Source organism: Arachis hypogaea, chromosome 10 (genome assembly GCF_003086295.3).
Source record: "Arachis hypogaea cultivar Tifrunner chromosome 10, arahy.Tifrunner.gnm2.J5K5, whole genome shotgun sequence".
NCBI lineage: Eukaryota > Viridiplantae > Streptophyta > Magnoliopsida > Fabales > Fabaceae > Arachis > Arachis hypogaea.
The window spans coordinates 5,459,331-5,473,686 of record NC_092045.1 but is presented as its reverse complement, the minus strand read 5'-3'; the positions used below and the strand labels follow the sequence as shown (position 1 = coordinate 5,473,686).

Below are 14,356 nucleotides of genomic sequence, written 5' to 3'. Positions count from 1 at the left end.
AGGTAGCGGAACCGTTTTAATTATATGAGATTTCATCTAACGGTAGAGAATTACTCATTTTTCTTTTCGAGTGGTCAACTCATCAATTAACCATCAATAGTATTTTTAATTATATGAGATTTCATCTAATGGTAGAGAATTACTCATTTTTCTTTTGCTAGTTAAGTGTTTGCCAGATTTTGATAAAAGTGCTGGTCCCCTAGATTTTCTCGTATAAAATACATATTAGAATACTAATATACATTAAAAATAAATTAAATCACACATGTATTTATACACAAATATACTGGTAACTGATTTTAATGACTAATTTTGGTATACAAATAACATTTTTGTTATTCAAAGTGATATGACGTTTTGTGTATGCATAAATTTAAATAAATGCACTCCACAAAAAAAAAGATATGTTACAGACAAAAAAAGGATCATGTCATGACCATGGTTATAGAAGGAAATTTATATGCTGTGTCACCACTCACCAGCATGGTGATAGAGATAAATTTACAAAAATGATTGCATTTATTTACAGAGGAAATATAAATAAAGAAGCAGTAATGAGTAATGAGAGAGGAACCTATCTCTATCTATCAATCTGAGTAGTTTTAACTGACGAGACTATAACAGTTACATCATCAAGCTTGCCGCCGGTGTATCCCACGTACCCTGCAGCCTGCGCCGCATCGCCAAAAGGACTTCTCGCAAAAGATGATCTTCCAACTTCCTGTGCTCTCATGGCCAACAATTCTGCTATTTCCTGCAGTTTATATTACCATACTTACACTTTTACATAATCATCAAAGTTAAATACTATGTTAAACAACTGCACGTGAATTTTCACCTAAACGAAAGGCAGAGGTAATCAACCTGAGGTTTCAAGTTAGCTTGTAGTGACTTTGATACAACTGACGCTATTTCTTGATCATAAAGATTGTCAAAAAGACCATTACTTGCAGTTATAATCACATCACCATCATTTACATCGATCTTGTACTCCTGAAACACACATTGTGAGTTATAAGGCTCCAAAACCAAACTATATCTCACATTAGGTGAACGATGAATATGAGGTAGATTACAGACCTCAATGATTTCTGATGGATCTTCGCCTGTAACTATTTGTAACGGAAAACTGAACTCATGGAACATGGGAGTTGATTTCTTAAAGATGCAACCATCTCTTATTACCATAAATCCAGTGTTCCCCACATTGGCTGCATGAAAGGCCTACAGATAAATTTCTATGGATTACTTACATAGTTGAACAATATACCGCAGGAGCTTTATATTAATTAGCAATTCGGTTAATCATTTATTTACCTGACCATCAAAATGAGCAACCAGAATAGCAGATGATCCTGACTTTTGGGTTTCAGCAGCACCACTGGTGATAACTTCTGCAGGTTTCATTGTTGAAAGGTTTTCATGATCCGACACGATATTTTTGCACTTTTCTATGAGTTCCCTGATATAATGTCCAGCATTACTACCTGCATAGTTTTCTCAGGTGCATAAGTATAGATTGAAACCAGCAAGTGAGTCCACAGTCACAACTGACAGAATGGTATACCTTGAAGTGACCAATCACTAACTCCATCAGCCACACCTAGCCAATTTGAGTGAGAAATAAAATACGCATCTTCTCGACCTGTTGATGCCTGGAAATTGTTATTAGTTGGCTTATTTACCGTCCATCATTTAGGATTCAAGTTTCACAAAAAGTTAAATCTCATGTATGATATGCACATGGTTAACTTATCCTATTAATAGGCGACCAGGCTAGACGGATTGGAATATTGTTGGTAATATTATTTCTAGATCTATGTAAATAATGCATTTGGTGGAGCTCAAATACTTGGGCAGACCTTAATTTTTGGGTATAACTTTCCTCAAAATTTTATTTTAACATGTAAACTTGGCATGTTTCATTCTTCTCCCCACTGATTACACACACAGAAGATATTAAAATCTTGAAGGTACCTTAGAGGGATGAGGCAAGCAAGCCGCACCAGAAATTAAGCAAAACTCTGTTGTGGAAGTTTTTCTCCTGTTCACATGCAAGTATCCAAAACAAATGATGATGAAACCTAGAAAGTCACATCTATACTGGTTTCTACATTCAGCTATGCGTGTGATAAGATGTCGAGCATTCACAATCGTTGTGTTTCATTTGTTACAAGTTATAACAGAAATATATCATTTTCACATATCAGTTATAACAGAAATAAATAATCCTTGCTTTGTGACAAAAATCAATAACTACAGTTGTTTGGAGATGATCATTTTCAGCAAGAAAGGAGAAAGCTTTCAACAGAGAGAACACATTTCACTAATCACATGCTGAAGACCACAAAAGGATAGTTTCATCATTAATTTACAAAACTGAAGGGAGAATATAGTTTGCATACCCATGACTAGCTGTCTCAACATAATGTGTCTCTGGTACAGTAGGAAGTGATGGGTTTTCATAATCATTTCTTCCCATACTTTCCACATCTGCTTTGTTTTCCAAATCCGGTGTTGCAACTGAGTCATGTAACTAGACACAAAATAAACACAAATCTTATATTCATATTAGGACCAGTAGCACATTAACTCATCAAAAATAGAATTATGAGGGGATGTTCTCAGCCATTAAGGTCACTAACATTAGACAGCTAAATGCACTAAAAGAAATCAAATCCAAAGCAAATGTTAATTTAGCTTTTGGAAAGAAGATGATAAAGACTAACCGTGACTGATTTTTCCATTTTACTTTCATCAAATGGCTCTTCCACAATATGGTTAGTTGTTTCTTCATCAACAGCAACTTTTTCAGATTCCGAAGATACTGGAATCAATTCACCAATATCAGAATCAACATCAGCAGTGAGGCTGATTGCTGCTTTATCTACATCGACATTATCAGAATGAACACCTGCAGCAAGGCTGTTTGCTGCTTTATCTACGTCCACAACATGGTGAGCCGTTTCTTCATCATCAACAACTTGTTCAGGCTCTAAAGAAGTGGATACTGACACCAATTCATTGATAACATTATCAACACCAGCAGCAAGGCTCTCTTCTTCTCTATCTACATCCGCAATGTGGTGAGTTGTTTCTTTGTCATTGGCAACTTGTTCAGGCTCTAAAGAAGTGGATACTGGCATCAACTCACTAGAATTGGCATCCACATCGATGTCACCAGTGAGGTTGTTTGCTGCTCCATCTGATTCCACAATTTCATGAGTTATTTCTTTGTTGTCAGCAACTTGTTCTTGCTCTAGCTCTAAAGAACTGGATACTGATATAGGTTCATTTATATCAGCAGCAATGCCATCAGTCGCGCTGTTTATTGCTCTATCTACACCATGACCCTTGTCAACTGTAGAGAGAGGAGCAACTTCAATGTTAGGCTTCTACCTGACAAAGAGAACAATAACTATTAAAAACTTCAACGGATAATGTTGATTAAGAAGACACCTAATAAGCCATGACATCACCTTCTTTCACTTCTTCAACTTCACCAGAAGCATGACTATTCAGACCAGGGATGATATCTGACTCAGGGGTAACTGTAGAAACTACTTCTTTCTGATTGTCAGTTTCAGAATCTTCCTCAGACAAGCTTGGCACATCATTACCCTCAGCAGCAACATCTTCACTTGAAATTCCATGATGAACATCCTCTCCTGAATCCAACATCAAATTCCCATCAATTTCATTTTCGTCACTGATCACAGCTGCCTTAGAGACATTATAAAGCACGTTACTCTCCTCTTCATTTACGGGAAGCTGAAGATTTCGATTAGCAACACTAACTACTACAGTTGAAGAAGATTCAATTTCCTCCACTAGATTATGATCAACCTCAGTGTTTAATTTTTCAACACCTTCACTCAACAAAGCTGGACCAGCTTCACCAACTTTCTCAACAGCTTCCCTGGCTAGTTTTTCTTGCTCCAACTCAGCCATCCTTTTTCTAACCTCACTAGCATTGGCAAATTGGAACACAACACTACCATCGGAACACTCTGCCATAATAACAATAAGCTCAAGTATAATGCACAATTCAGAAAGCTCAACAAAAAATAAAGAACCAAAGGGGGAAAAATCCAAGTAAACAAAATGAAAAATTGACATAAACCCATGAAACGAAAAGGGAAAAAGTTAATATCTTGAGAGATACGGCAACCATACCAGTTGAAGAGAGAATGTCAACTTCTTCAGGAACAGAGTTTGAAGAAGAGCTTGAGGGTGAAGTGGAATTGGCAAGCACATGGGTATGGTGGGTAACTCTGAGAGATCGTTTGGGAAGTGGAATTGGAGCTGAAATTCGAAGCCTTTCCGAAGATTTTTGGGGAAGATTGCAGCTTGGAACCACGAGGCACTGGAAGCTTCTGGAGAAGAGATCAGCCATTTCATCAAATATTTGTTGTGCTTTTTTTGTTTCGTTTAAAAAGAATATTATAACATAATTTTTTCAGCTTAAGGCATTATTTGGAGACTGTGAGGGTGAAGATTGAAGATGATGGTTGAGGAAATGAAGGACATGTGGATAATAAACAAAGCAAATAAGGTGGTGAACATTCTGAACCATAAACTAATCCGGAATATGATAATGATGTACATTTATTGCCATCAGAAAAAAACCTCATTAAATTGGTGAAGAGCAACAAAGATGATAAAGTAACAAATTAGTCATATAATCATTGGTAGGTTGCAGATTTGATTTTTTTTTTTTTTTGGGTGGCTGGTTGTAGATTTGATTTAATTTTTTCCTAGTGGCATATAATACATAAGCTTTTGAATTGAATAAAAGGGGTTGAAAATTCACTGGTTTTATTCCAAAATTAATTAATTTATGTGTATGAAAAAAGTAAAATAAATTTTCAATCAAACTTCAATTTCAATATTTCAAGACATTAGTCTATCTATCCATTATAAAATCACTCATCTTAAAAATTTATTAAATTTTATACTTTTTAAACATAAAATTTTGCTATCATATCACAAAATCACTTATTATATTTTTAACATTATCGTTTATCAATTCAAATAAATATCACCAAATTTTAAAATATTATAAAATATGACAAATTATAGACTGTGGTATTTTTTTATAGGTAAAATATAATTTTAATCTTTAATATTTAAAATAAATTCTAATTTAATTTCTAATATTTTAAACATTTTATTTTTATTTCAAAAAATTTTAAATAAGTTCAATATTGTCTTAACGTTAAATTTAATATAAATAATTAACAGAACAAAATAATCAAAATCTTTCATGTATTAGAAAAATATAACAAAAAAATTTTATAACATTTTTTCTTCTCATTTTTTTTCATACAAAATTCAAAATCTTAGCAATCAAATATCAACACTTCAAAATTAAAGAAAAACTTTTATATCATTGATTGTTGATGAATCAATTTTACTTACATACTAAAATTAAATGTTATTGACTATTAAATATATGAATGGTTTGTATTAAATTTAATAATGAAACAATATTAAACTCTCTTGATTTTTTTTAAATTGAAATAAATTGTTTAAAAATTTTTAAAACTGAAATAAAATATTTAAAATATTAAAAATTAAATTAAAATTTAACTTAAATGTAAGAGGTTAAAATAATTTTTAAATTTTTTTATATTATTTGATCATATTTAATTTCTTATTATTATTGTTGATGATTATAGAAATCCGTGTAAGACGGCACAAACATATGACTAAAAGTAAGACCGCATACATATAACTAAAAAATATAACTAAAAATAATAAATTCGATAAAAAAATTTTCATATGACTAAAAACAGGTTAATAGAAGAATAACTAGCAATACATTTAGTTTTGGTCATTTAAAAGATGGCCAAGATTACTTGGTCATTTTGTTACTTAAGCTTTTGTTTGGTAAAATTTTTATTTTTTAAAAGTATTTTATAAAAATTAACTTTTAAAGAATAATTAAAATTATATTATTTATGTTTAATAAATTAAATTAAAACTAACTTTTAATAAACATAAATAATAATAAATTATATTTAATAAAATAATTTTTAAAATTTTAAAATATTATAATAAATATTAATATAAAAAATTAAATTTAAATATTAATTAATATATAATATTATATTAATTTTTTAATTTTAATAAGTATAGATTAATTTTTTTTAAAAAAATAATATTTTCAAAAATATTTTTAATTTCTAAAAACTGTAAACATAAATATTTAAAATTTTTAAATTGATCAAATATAAAATACATAAAATTTTTAAATTTATCAAATATAAAATAAAATATTTGAGCTTCTAAAAAATACAAATATTTTTTTAAAATATTTTACCAAACTAAATCTTAGTATTATTCTTCATGAACTTGGGTCAAAAGAACTTCAAATGAAGGGCATTATTCCCATTTTCTGAGGCATGAAAGAATCACATATTTACGCTCCCTTACTTATCTCACTTCATTAAATTGGTCTTGTTGGGATCTAATGATCTTCCAAAATACTATGGACATCAGCATAAGATAAGGAAAGACACAAACAAAGTTAGATGAAATAGGTGGAGCGATGTGTGGTCCCAATGTCCACGTGGTTGGAATCAACATGGGATGAGGATGAAGATCTAGTTTTCATTGGTCCGTAATCTATCCACGATACCCTCTACAGATTTCTTCTACAGATTTCATAGTCCTACTTGGCCTTCTATGAAAGCACCCTTAGATTTTCTCCCACTTCACAGCATCCATTCACACATTAAATCACTTCCAAGTCTGCATTCCCCTTCCTAACAAAACCTTGAAACCAGCCTCAGTGTGTTCTTCTCCCTTGTCTCGATGGCAGCTGCAACATCTGGTGCTGTGTTGAACGGTTTGGGATCTTCTTTCCTTTGTGGAGGAAAGAGGAGCCAGACACTACTTGCTAATGCTATTGCAGGCAAAGCTGGTGCTTATGTTAGTCCTAAAAGATATGTTGTAGCTGCTGCTGCTGCGCCAAAGAAATCATGGGTCCCTGGTGTTAGAGGTGGTGGAAACTTCATTGACCCTGAATGGCTTGACGGCTCGTGAGTTCCCTCATCTACTTACTTTTTCCCTCTCATCTTCATTTCAGAATGTGTCATGAACCGATTCTTCTAAAGCTTAAATTGTTTGGTAGACTTTTTAATTACAGACACTAAACTTTAGAGATTTAGTTGTAGAGACTATGATACTATATTATAAACCATTTATTCCAAAAGCTTGAACCACAAATTAAATGGGCATGATTGGTTCTACATCTAATAGAATGTTTCAATTGCAGGCTACCTGGTGACTATGGTTTTGACCCACTAGGGCTAGGGAAGGACCCAGCATTCCTGAAATGGTACAGAGAAGCTGAACTCATTCATGGAAGGTGGGCAATGGCTGCAGTTGTGGGAATCTTTGTTGGCCAGGCATGGAGTGGAGTTCCATGGTTTGAGGCTGGAGCTGACCCCAATGCAATTGCTCCTTTCTCCTTTGGTTCACTACTGGGCACTCAGTTGCTTCTCATGGGTTGGGTTGAGAGCAAGAGATGGGTGGACTTCTTCAACCCTGATTCACAGTCAGTGGAATGGGCCACTCCATGGTCAAGAACAGCGGAGAACTTTGCCAATGCCACCGGTGATCAAGGCTACCCTGGTGGCAAATTCTTTGACCCTTTGGGACTTGCTGGCACCATCAAGGATGGCGTTTACATTCCAGACAGAGAGAAGCTTGAAAGGCTCAAATTGGCTGAAATTAAGCATGCAAGGATTGCCATGTTGGCTATGCTGATTTTCTACTTTGAGGCTGGTCAAGGGAAGACTCCCCTTGGTGCTCTTGGCTTGTAAACTTGGACCAATTCGTGTAGATAGTTGAATTGAGAAGCTAGATTGATGTTGAACATGAACCTTTGCCTTGTGTAGAGCCAACGTGCTCCCTCACAACAAATTCAAATCATATCATATGCTTTTAATATTAGATGATTCCCCATGTGTATGATTTGAAATGTAGCAATTGCATAAAGACTAGCATTTTACTCTCTTTACCAAATCTGTTGTGGTGAAAGATACGAGCTTGCTCATCTCTCTGCGGGTCCAAGTTGCAATGATTGTTTGAAACTTTGGATTGCCATGAAAGTAAATGGGGAAAATATGAAACAATGCAACAAATTTGAATAAGAGAACATAACGTTACATGCTGCTATCTTCGGCTGCTCATGAATCACAGAAAACAAAACATAATCATAAGAACAAGATATTGAGATAGATTTCATGGAAAATACATAAATAGGCGTTCACAAAGTTCTGCATTCAAACGCAGAAGCATTTAATCAAAATTCAAAAGACACGCAGCAAAATCAACTCTATTCTAGTTGGAAGGGATATGTCTAACTATTCACTCCCTCCCGAGCCAGTAGCCATCAAGAACTCACCCTCACACACAACTTCGCCTCCAACATATGCCTTCCCTTCCATCTTTGCTATTCCAAATCGCTTTTGCAACTTAATAAGTGTCATTCTCATGACTAAGGTGTCTCCTGCAATCACAGGCTTACGAAATCGCACTTTGTCTATTCCGGCAAAGAAGAAGTTTTCACGAGAGCCTCCCACATCAGGTTGCAACATGACCAAACCACCAACTTGTGCCATTGCCTGCAGCAAAAGATCTCTCACATTTATCACCAACTTTAAAAGCAGAGTATAAAAGAAAGCATACAAGATTTGCTCTTCCTTTTCTTTTTGGTACACCTCTTCATACAATTAATTCCCAGCCATCAAACCAATAATTAGAAGAGATGTTGCTCAAGATTCAAATGTAGAAATTTAGTCATTGAATAGTCATCTAAAAATTTAGAAATGCTTTTGCACAAAAAGCTTCTTCTGAAACTTAGCAGATAACTCTAAGTCACAAACACCAGATGCTTCTCTTATCACATTCTCTACTCTCAAGGACCTTCAGAAGTGGGAACCTCAATGGAAGAGCACTTACCATGACTGAAAAAGTAAGATAACTACTCCAACAAAAATAAGGAAAAATGAAATACCAAAGACACTGCACATTCACAAAGGGGTCTGCTACTTCTACTTCCTCCCTACTCGACCTAAAATTCGTTTTATTGCATTATTGGCCATGCAAGCAAGAGTGTATTTACTCTTCATAAGCATCTACAACTAATTCAACTCCTAAATCTTTGATTTTTCACTTGTTTAGGGTTTAATGTAATGGATGCAACCTCTTATGCAAGCTGCAATTATAATAAGTATAAGGAAATAAAATTGCACCCTTGCTAACAACTATAGCTTTTGGTCTAGTAACAAGCATTTGATCCATCAATGTGTAGGCAAATCAGGAGGTTGTTCTCATTTATTGGTACTGTTGCAGCCCATATAGGCATATACATGACTCTATTGCAGCAAATATCTGGTGCAAACACCACACCAGCATACATCAATAGAAGAGAGCATTTTTGAGAACCAAGATGCTTAGGCAAATGAAGTTCCAAGTAAAACCAGCAAGTCACTGTAGAGTAGCTAAAAGAGGTTCTTGTAACAGACTGGTATTTCCATTTTTTTTTTTTTTCCAAATGAGATAAAGATGAGGCCTAATATTCATAAACCCTGGTTACCCTACACATTTACTCCTCCTATGCTTCAAAGAAAATATGGAATAGGTTTCACAATAAAAGTAAGTGCGAAGCATAGAGTGTACAGTTTAGTTACCTCAACCATTAGAACACCAGGCATGATTGGCCTTTCGGGAAAGTGGCCAGGGAAGAAGTTGTCATTGATGGTTACATTCTTGATGGCAACTGCAGACTTTCCAGGGTTGTACTCAATCACTCTATCTACTAGAAGAAAAGGAAACCTGAACTTCCCACATCCCACCATACCATTGCAGACAGTTAGTTAGTTAGTTATAATTATAAACAAGAAGAGAAACAAAGAAACAAAAATCACAAGCAATAAAGTATGAAACACAATTTCAGAAAGGAACATGTGACCTTAAGGTTACCAATAAAGGAAATTTTTATAGAAAACATACAAATTCAAACTTTCAATGCATTTGTTTTACATTTATCAAGTAAAAGGTTCAAAAACCTGTACTTGTCAAGTTAGATAAACCCTAATCCCAAATATTAAAAAGAAGTTTAGGGAGAGGTAGGTAGCGTACCTGTGGGGCAAAATCTCACGAATCTGGTTGATGTCCATGACGGTTGGGAATGCGGGATACCCTGCGAGAAGGGGGGAAGAGTGAGAAGAAAGGGAAGATGAATATGAATAATGAAATAGAGAAGGGAAGCATACTTAATTCAATGGGGGTAGCATCATGATTAGGAGCAGCATCGGAATCAGAGGAACAAAGCGCTATGAAAGGTTTAGATCTGGGGTTAGGGAATTTGACAAGTGAGGTTTTGGGTTTAGAGGAAACAGATTGAGAAGGAGGAGAAACGGGAGAGAGGATTGCATTGGAGAGAGCAGAGGCTGCCATTGGAGTCGGAATTGAGGGAATGCCACTCTCACTCTCTCTCTCAGACTCAGCTCTCAGCTCTCAGGCGACATAACCATTCACCAATCCTGCAGCAACTCAACAGTAACCAGGCCCAATTGAGTCCTTTCCGGCCCAGATGTTTTTTACAAAAAATTATAATAAAAATTGGAATGAAGTCAGGTAATTTATTCTTTTCATTGTTTTATGTACAATGTAGTGAATGTACTTATGTTTCATTTAAATATCTCCATTTTGCATTCTATTTAAATTAATATTAACTACTAGTATTCTTCTATAAAAAAATTTCATTTTTATATTCATTTAAGTAATTCAGTCAGCGCAAATGAGTTATAACTCAAATGACATAGTCTTCTCCATACTCATCTAAAAGGTTATGAATATAAGTCTCTTTGATAAATAAAAAAAAATAAAAAAGAAAAAAGTAATTCAGCCAGCAAAACACTGATTTATGCACGTTTATCTCATTTTTAGCCTCTCAACAACTTTAGAAAGGTTAGAATTAGTTATTAAGCAAAAGATGTGTACCATAATTCGTATAGAAAGACATTTAAGAGTAGGCCAATGTTACTGGATAAATGACCAAAAAATTTCTATAGATATAAATTTGAAGTGTTGAAATGATATTGGAGTTTGTCTAATTGCCTGTAACAATAATGATATCTATACAGTAGCATTGGCCTTAAGAGTAAACAATAATGTAATAAAAAACATGTGATATTATTTATTGGAACTTTTACACTTGGAAATTGATTCTCTTATAGAGAAACAATAAACAAAGAAAAAAAAATCAATAAGACTAACAAATATACCTATGATACACTTAAACAAACATTTCATTAGTTAAAAGCAGAACAAATCTTGCGGATTTCACCATCAGTGCCAGTCTTGACCCCAATGTTGCTCATCTTAACCATAGACTTTCCAAATTCAACATTGAATGTCAAGCCAAGAAAGCCTCTTAGGCCCAAATATCTTTGCACAAAGCTCTTTGTGGAAGGATCATTCCATAGTGCTTGATCAGATTGCAGGACTCCACGACGGTTCCTGAGATTAGAGAAGTAAGACGTATCAAATTTGAACTGGCTTCCGGTATCGAGTGCAACACGGTTTGCAGCACCGGTGTTTTGAGGGCACAGTGCTTGTAGATTTGAAACAAATGAAGGGTCAATGGCAGGGTCAGCAGCAGCAGTTCCATTGAAGTTGAACAATCTGTTACTGAAGAATTGGCATTGCGAAGTTCCAATGGTGTGTCCACCTACAAGAGTAACAAGGTCTTGTGTGTTGAGTCCCTTGGCTGCGAACTTTTGTTTCTGAACATCAACCGAGTCTGAAGGTGCTGGCAAGTTGCTTACGTCTGAAGCTTGCGATACGCGCCCATCTCTGCGTCCTGTTGGCACTTGCCAACTCAATCCACCACTCTGCATGTAAACACACAATATTAGGATATTATAAATTAATTATTTTCTTATTAATCTGCAAAAAATTATTTCATCCCGAAAAATGTTAGACAATTATCAATATTTAAAAATATAAACAAAAAGTATATTGTTAAATTTTTAAACTATAAAAATTGAATTAATAATAAAAAATAATCAGGTGCAATCTGCTTCACGTGAAGTTAATAGTTGGGAGTCGTTAGATGAGAATTTAGTCAAATCAGTCAAATCATTTAACAGCTCTTAGTTATTAATTTCAGGTGAAGTCCACTTTGATAGTAAATTTTCATTTTGTCATAAATTCTACCACAACGGGACTTTGTAATTACCAGAACGACGGAGTCACGAGCAGCAAGGGCGAGGATATCTGCGCAAGACACAACACCGGGACAGGCAGCCTCGAGTTGTGTCTTTGCATCGTCAATAATCTCGTACCCTCTAAGTCCGAGGTTTGCAAATGCCGTTTTCTCGGTGGCAGGGCCAGAAATGAGGATAGAACCGTCGCAGCCTTGGACAAAGCAATCATGGAAGTGCATTCTAAGAATTTTAGCGGCCAAAGTAGGATCCGAGTTAACGTGGGATCGAACCGTGGACCTCACAATGGACTCGGCTCTAGGACAAGTTCTTGAATAGAACCCTACTCGGGTACCTTGGCCATGCACTGTGGTGATACCAATACACAAGCCAAGCATAAAAACAAACACGAGAATGAACTTTTTGTTGTTGAAAACACCCTCCATTGTTATTTTGGTAACTAAGGAATGAATATCAAGCACAAATAGCTAGCTAGTATGATGATGATGAGTTGAGAAATTAAAGTTGTTTATATTGTATGTTAAGGATGAATGAGATAGAAAATGTATGTGATATTGTGTTGGTGATGTGAAATGCGATGTGAGGTAGTGGTATTTATAGAGAGGAGAGGGGGTTTGTAATTGTGTTTAATAATTTGAGTTGGTCAAAGTTATGAAAATGAGTAAGTAAAGGGGGCTATGCCTTTTTGTATTTTTGCTTTTGTATATTGTATATAGAGGATCACGCATGTGTGTGAGTTTCCGCGTGAGGGTTTTCGAACTTCGAAGACTAATTGTGATGTCAACTTAAAAAAAAGTAAGAATGTTAAAAGGGAGTAATTTTTGTATTTTATAACTATTAATTTATTATTAATAATGTTTTTAATGATGTAAAATTATATTTAATAATAAAAAATTATTCATTCTTTTTTTAATAATTAAATATTAGTCACAAAACACAAAAATTGTTGACTTCTTAGATTTTTTCTTAAAAAAGTCGTAATCCGAAAGGTTTACTTTTTTGTTATTTGCATTATTGTGATTGGCCACCGGCAATAACAAGATTTGGAAGCTTTCTAAGCATCGGAATGGGCATTATTTGCAACACTTGCACCTATTGGACATAGCTAGTTCATTAGTTGTCTTGGATTGTAACCTTCTTAGGCAATCATATACATTTTTTGAGTGCTTAATTAGAAGATGTCAGCAACCGTGTGAAAAGAATATATACATATTTCTAGGCCTAATATACCAAGCTAGCTAGTGGTTAAGTTAAACTTCGTTTGATTCTGTGATAAATAGAATATTGAAAATAAAATATAAAAAATATATAAATAAAAATATTAGTATTATTATATTTTATATTTTATTTAATAATAAATTAAATATAAAAAATAAATTATAAAATTTAAATTTATTTTTATTTTTTTATATAAAAAATTTAAAAATATGATGATAAAATATATAAATATAAAAAATAATAAGAATAATAAAAATAAATAAATTATATTTATTATTAATATTTTTGTATTTTTTATATCAAGAATGATATAAAATATATTAATTTATTATCTTTAAACATAATGTCTATATTTATGTCTTTTATGTCAAATATAATTTTATATCTTTATGTGTTTATTTTAGTGTCTTATATACTTATAAATAAACACAATTAAAAGTTTAGACCAAATCTCAAAAGCTGTATTTAAAAAAGAAATTGAGACTAAAAATTAGAAATTGAGAGGTAGAGACAAAGACTAATTTAAGTTTTTATATTGTATTTGATGTAAAATGTGTATTAGATTGAGTTATATTTCAGTATGATATTTAGTTTATAATAAATATAAAAATTAAAGATTAAATTTAAAATTCAAAAAGTTAAATAAAAATTTTTTTTAATATTTTAAAATTTAGTCCATGTATATATCTTCATTTTTTACAAATATCAAAAAAATTAAAATTTTATATTTTAAAATTGACAAAATTCTAATTCTAATCTCTAATTACTAAACATAATACTCAATCCCAATTCTTTAGTCTCATTATCAGTTTCAAAAAATAAACGGAGCCAACATGTCCAAGTTTGATAGATTAAATACTGAACCATTGTATATATATGATTATTATTTTGTA

General features: G+C 33.3%; 4 protein-coding genes across 7 annotated transcripts; 1 reads left to right on the top strand and 3 right to left on the bottom strand.

The window, feature by feature from the left end:
* Positions 1 to 310: 310 nt before the first annotated feature.
* On the bottom strand, positions 311 to 4,767 carry LOC112714875 (uncharacterized). 4 transcript variants are annotated; one of them, XR_011867055.1, is made up of 10 exons: positions 4,177 to 4,767; positions 3,480 to 4,010; positions 2,730 to 3,361; positions 2,406 to 2,536; positions 1,978 to 2,044; positions 1,568 to 1,655; positions 1,318 to 1,487; positions 1,081 to 1,238; positions 839 to 993; positions 311 to 754 (listed from the first exon to the last, which is right to left on the bottom strand). XR_011867055.1 is itself a non-coding variant. In XM_025766570.3 (10 exons), the coding sequence occupies exons 1-10, from the start codon at positions 4,394 to 4,396 to the stop codon at positions 748 to 750; spliced, it is 2,145 nt and encodes a 714-aa protein (XP_025622355.1). In that variant the 5' UTR covers positions 4,397 to 4,767; the 3' UTR covers positions 311 to 747. The 4 variants fall into 4 exon arrangements, 2 of the variants coding, with proteins under 2 accessions (XP_025622355.1, XP_025622354.1); XR_011867054.1 differs by having other exon boundaries at positions 865 to 993; XM_025766570.3 differs by having other exon boundaries at positions 1,081 to 1,224.
* Positions 4,768 to 6,453: 1,686 nt separating this feature from the next.
* Positions 6,454 to 8,034, top strand: LOC112714873 (chlorophyll a-b binding protein CP24 10A, chloroplastic). The gene is made up of 2 exons (XM_025766567.2): positions 6,454 to 7,046; positions 7,283 to 8,034. Exons 1-2 carry the CDS (start codon positions 6,820 to 6,822, stop codon positions 7,830 to 7,832), a joined length of 777 nt encoding a protein of 258 aa, XP_025622352.1. The 5' UTR covers positions 6,454 to 6,819; the 3' UTR covers positions 7,833 to 8,034.
* A 188-nt stretch (positions 8,035 to 8,222) lies between these two features.
* Positions 8,223 to 10,681, bottom strand: LOC112714874 (uncharacterized). Its single transcript, XM_025766568.3, has 4 exons — positions 10,290 to 10,681; positions 10,156 to 10,216; positions 9,705 to 9,849; positions 8,223 to 8,636 (listed from the first exon to the last, which is right to left on the bottom strand). Exons 1-4 carry the CDS (start codon positions 10,471 to 10,473, stop codon positions 8,376 to 8,378), a joined length of 651 nt encoding a protein of 216 aa, XP_025622353.1. The 5' UTR covers positions 10,474 to 10,681; the 3' UTR covers positions 8,223 to 8,375.
* A 511-nt stretch (positions 10,682 to 11,192) lies between these two features.
* Positions 11,193 to 12,826, bottom strand: PNC2 (cationic peroxidase 2). The gene is made up of 2 exons (NM_001376216.1): positions 12,260 to 12,826; positions 11,193 to 11,912 (listed from the first exon to the last, which is right to left on the bottom strand). The coding sequence occupies exons 1-2, from the start codon at positions 12,668 to 12,670 to the stop codon at positions 11,331 to 11,333; spliced, it is 993 nt and encodes a 330-aa protein (NP_001363145.1). The 5' UTR covers positions 12,671 to 12,826; the 3' UTR covers positions 11,193 to 11,330.
* Positions 12,827 to 14,356: the final 1,530 nt, after the last annotated feature.

Bases quoted from the DNA above. Each gene is read 5' to 3' on its own strand.
- LOC112714873 (XM_025766567.2), top strand. From the start codon at position 6,820: ATGGCAGCTGCAACATCTGGTGCTGTGTTGAACGGTTTGGGATCTTCT. The intron at 7,047-7,282 runs GTGAGTTCCCTC...TTTCAATTGCAG, and splicing joins CCTGAATGGCTTGACGGCTC to GCTACCTGGTGACTATGGTT.
- LOC112714874 (XM_025766568.3), bottom strand. From the start codon at position 10,473: ATGGCAGCCTCTGCTCTCTCCAATGCAATCCTCTCTCCCGTTTCTCCT. The intron at 9,850-10,155 runs GTACGCTACCTA...TGGGAAGTTCAG, and splicing joins CGTGAGATTTTGCCCCACAG to GTTTCCTTTTCTTCTAGTAG. The intron at 8,637-9,704 runs GTAACTAAACTG...CTTTTGCTGCAG, and splicing joins CTGGTGTTCTAATGGTTGAG to GCAATGGCACAAGTTGGTGG.
- LOC112714875 (XM_025766569.3), bottom strand. From the start codon at position 4,396: ATGGCTGATCTCTTCTCCAGAAGCTTCCAGTGCCTCGTGGTTCCAAGC. The intron at 3,362-3,479 runs GTGATGTCATGG...CTCTCTCTACAG, and splicing joins AGTTGAAGAAGTGAAAGAAG to TTGACAAGGGTCATGGTGTA. The intron at 1,488-1,567 runs GTATACCATTCT...AAAACTATGCAG, and splicing joins TAGTGATTGGTCACTTCAAG to GTAGTAATGCTGGACATTAT.
- PNC2 (NM_001376216.1), bottom strand. From the start codon at position 12,670: ATGGAGGGTGTTTTCAACAACAAAAAGTTCATTCTCGTGTTTGTTTTT. The intron at 11,913-12,259 runs GTAATTACAAAG...GTTTACATGCAG, and splicing joins CTCGTGACTCCGTCGTTCTG to AGTGGTGGATTGAGTTGGCA.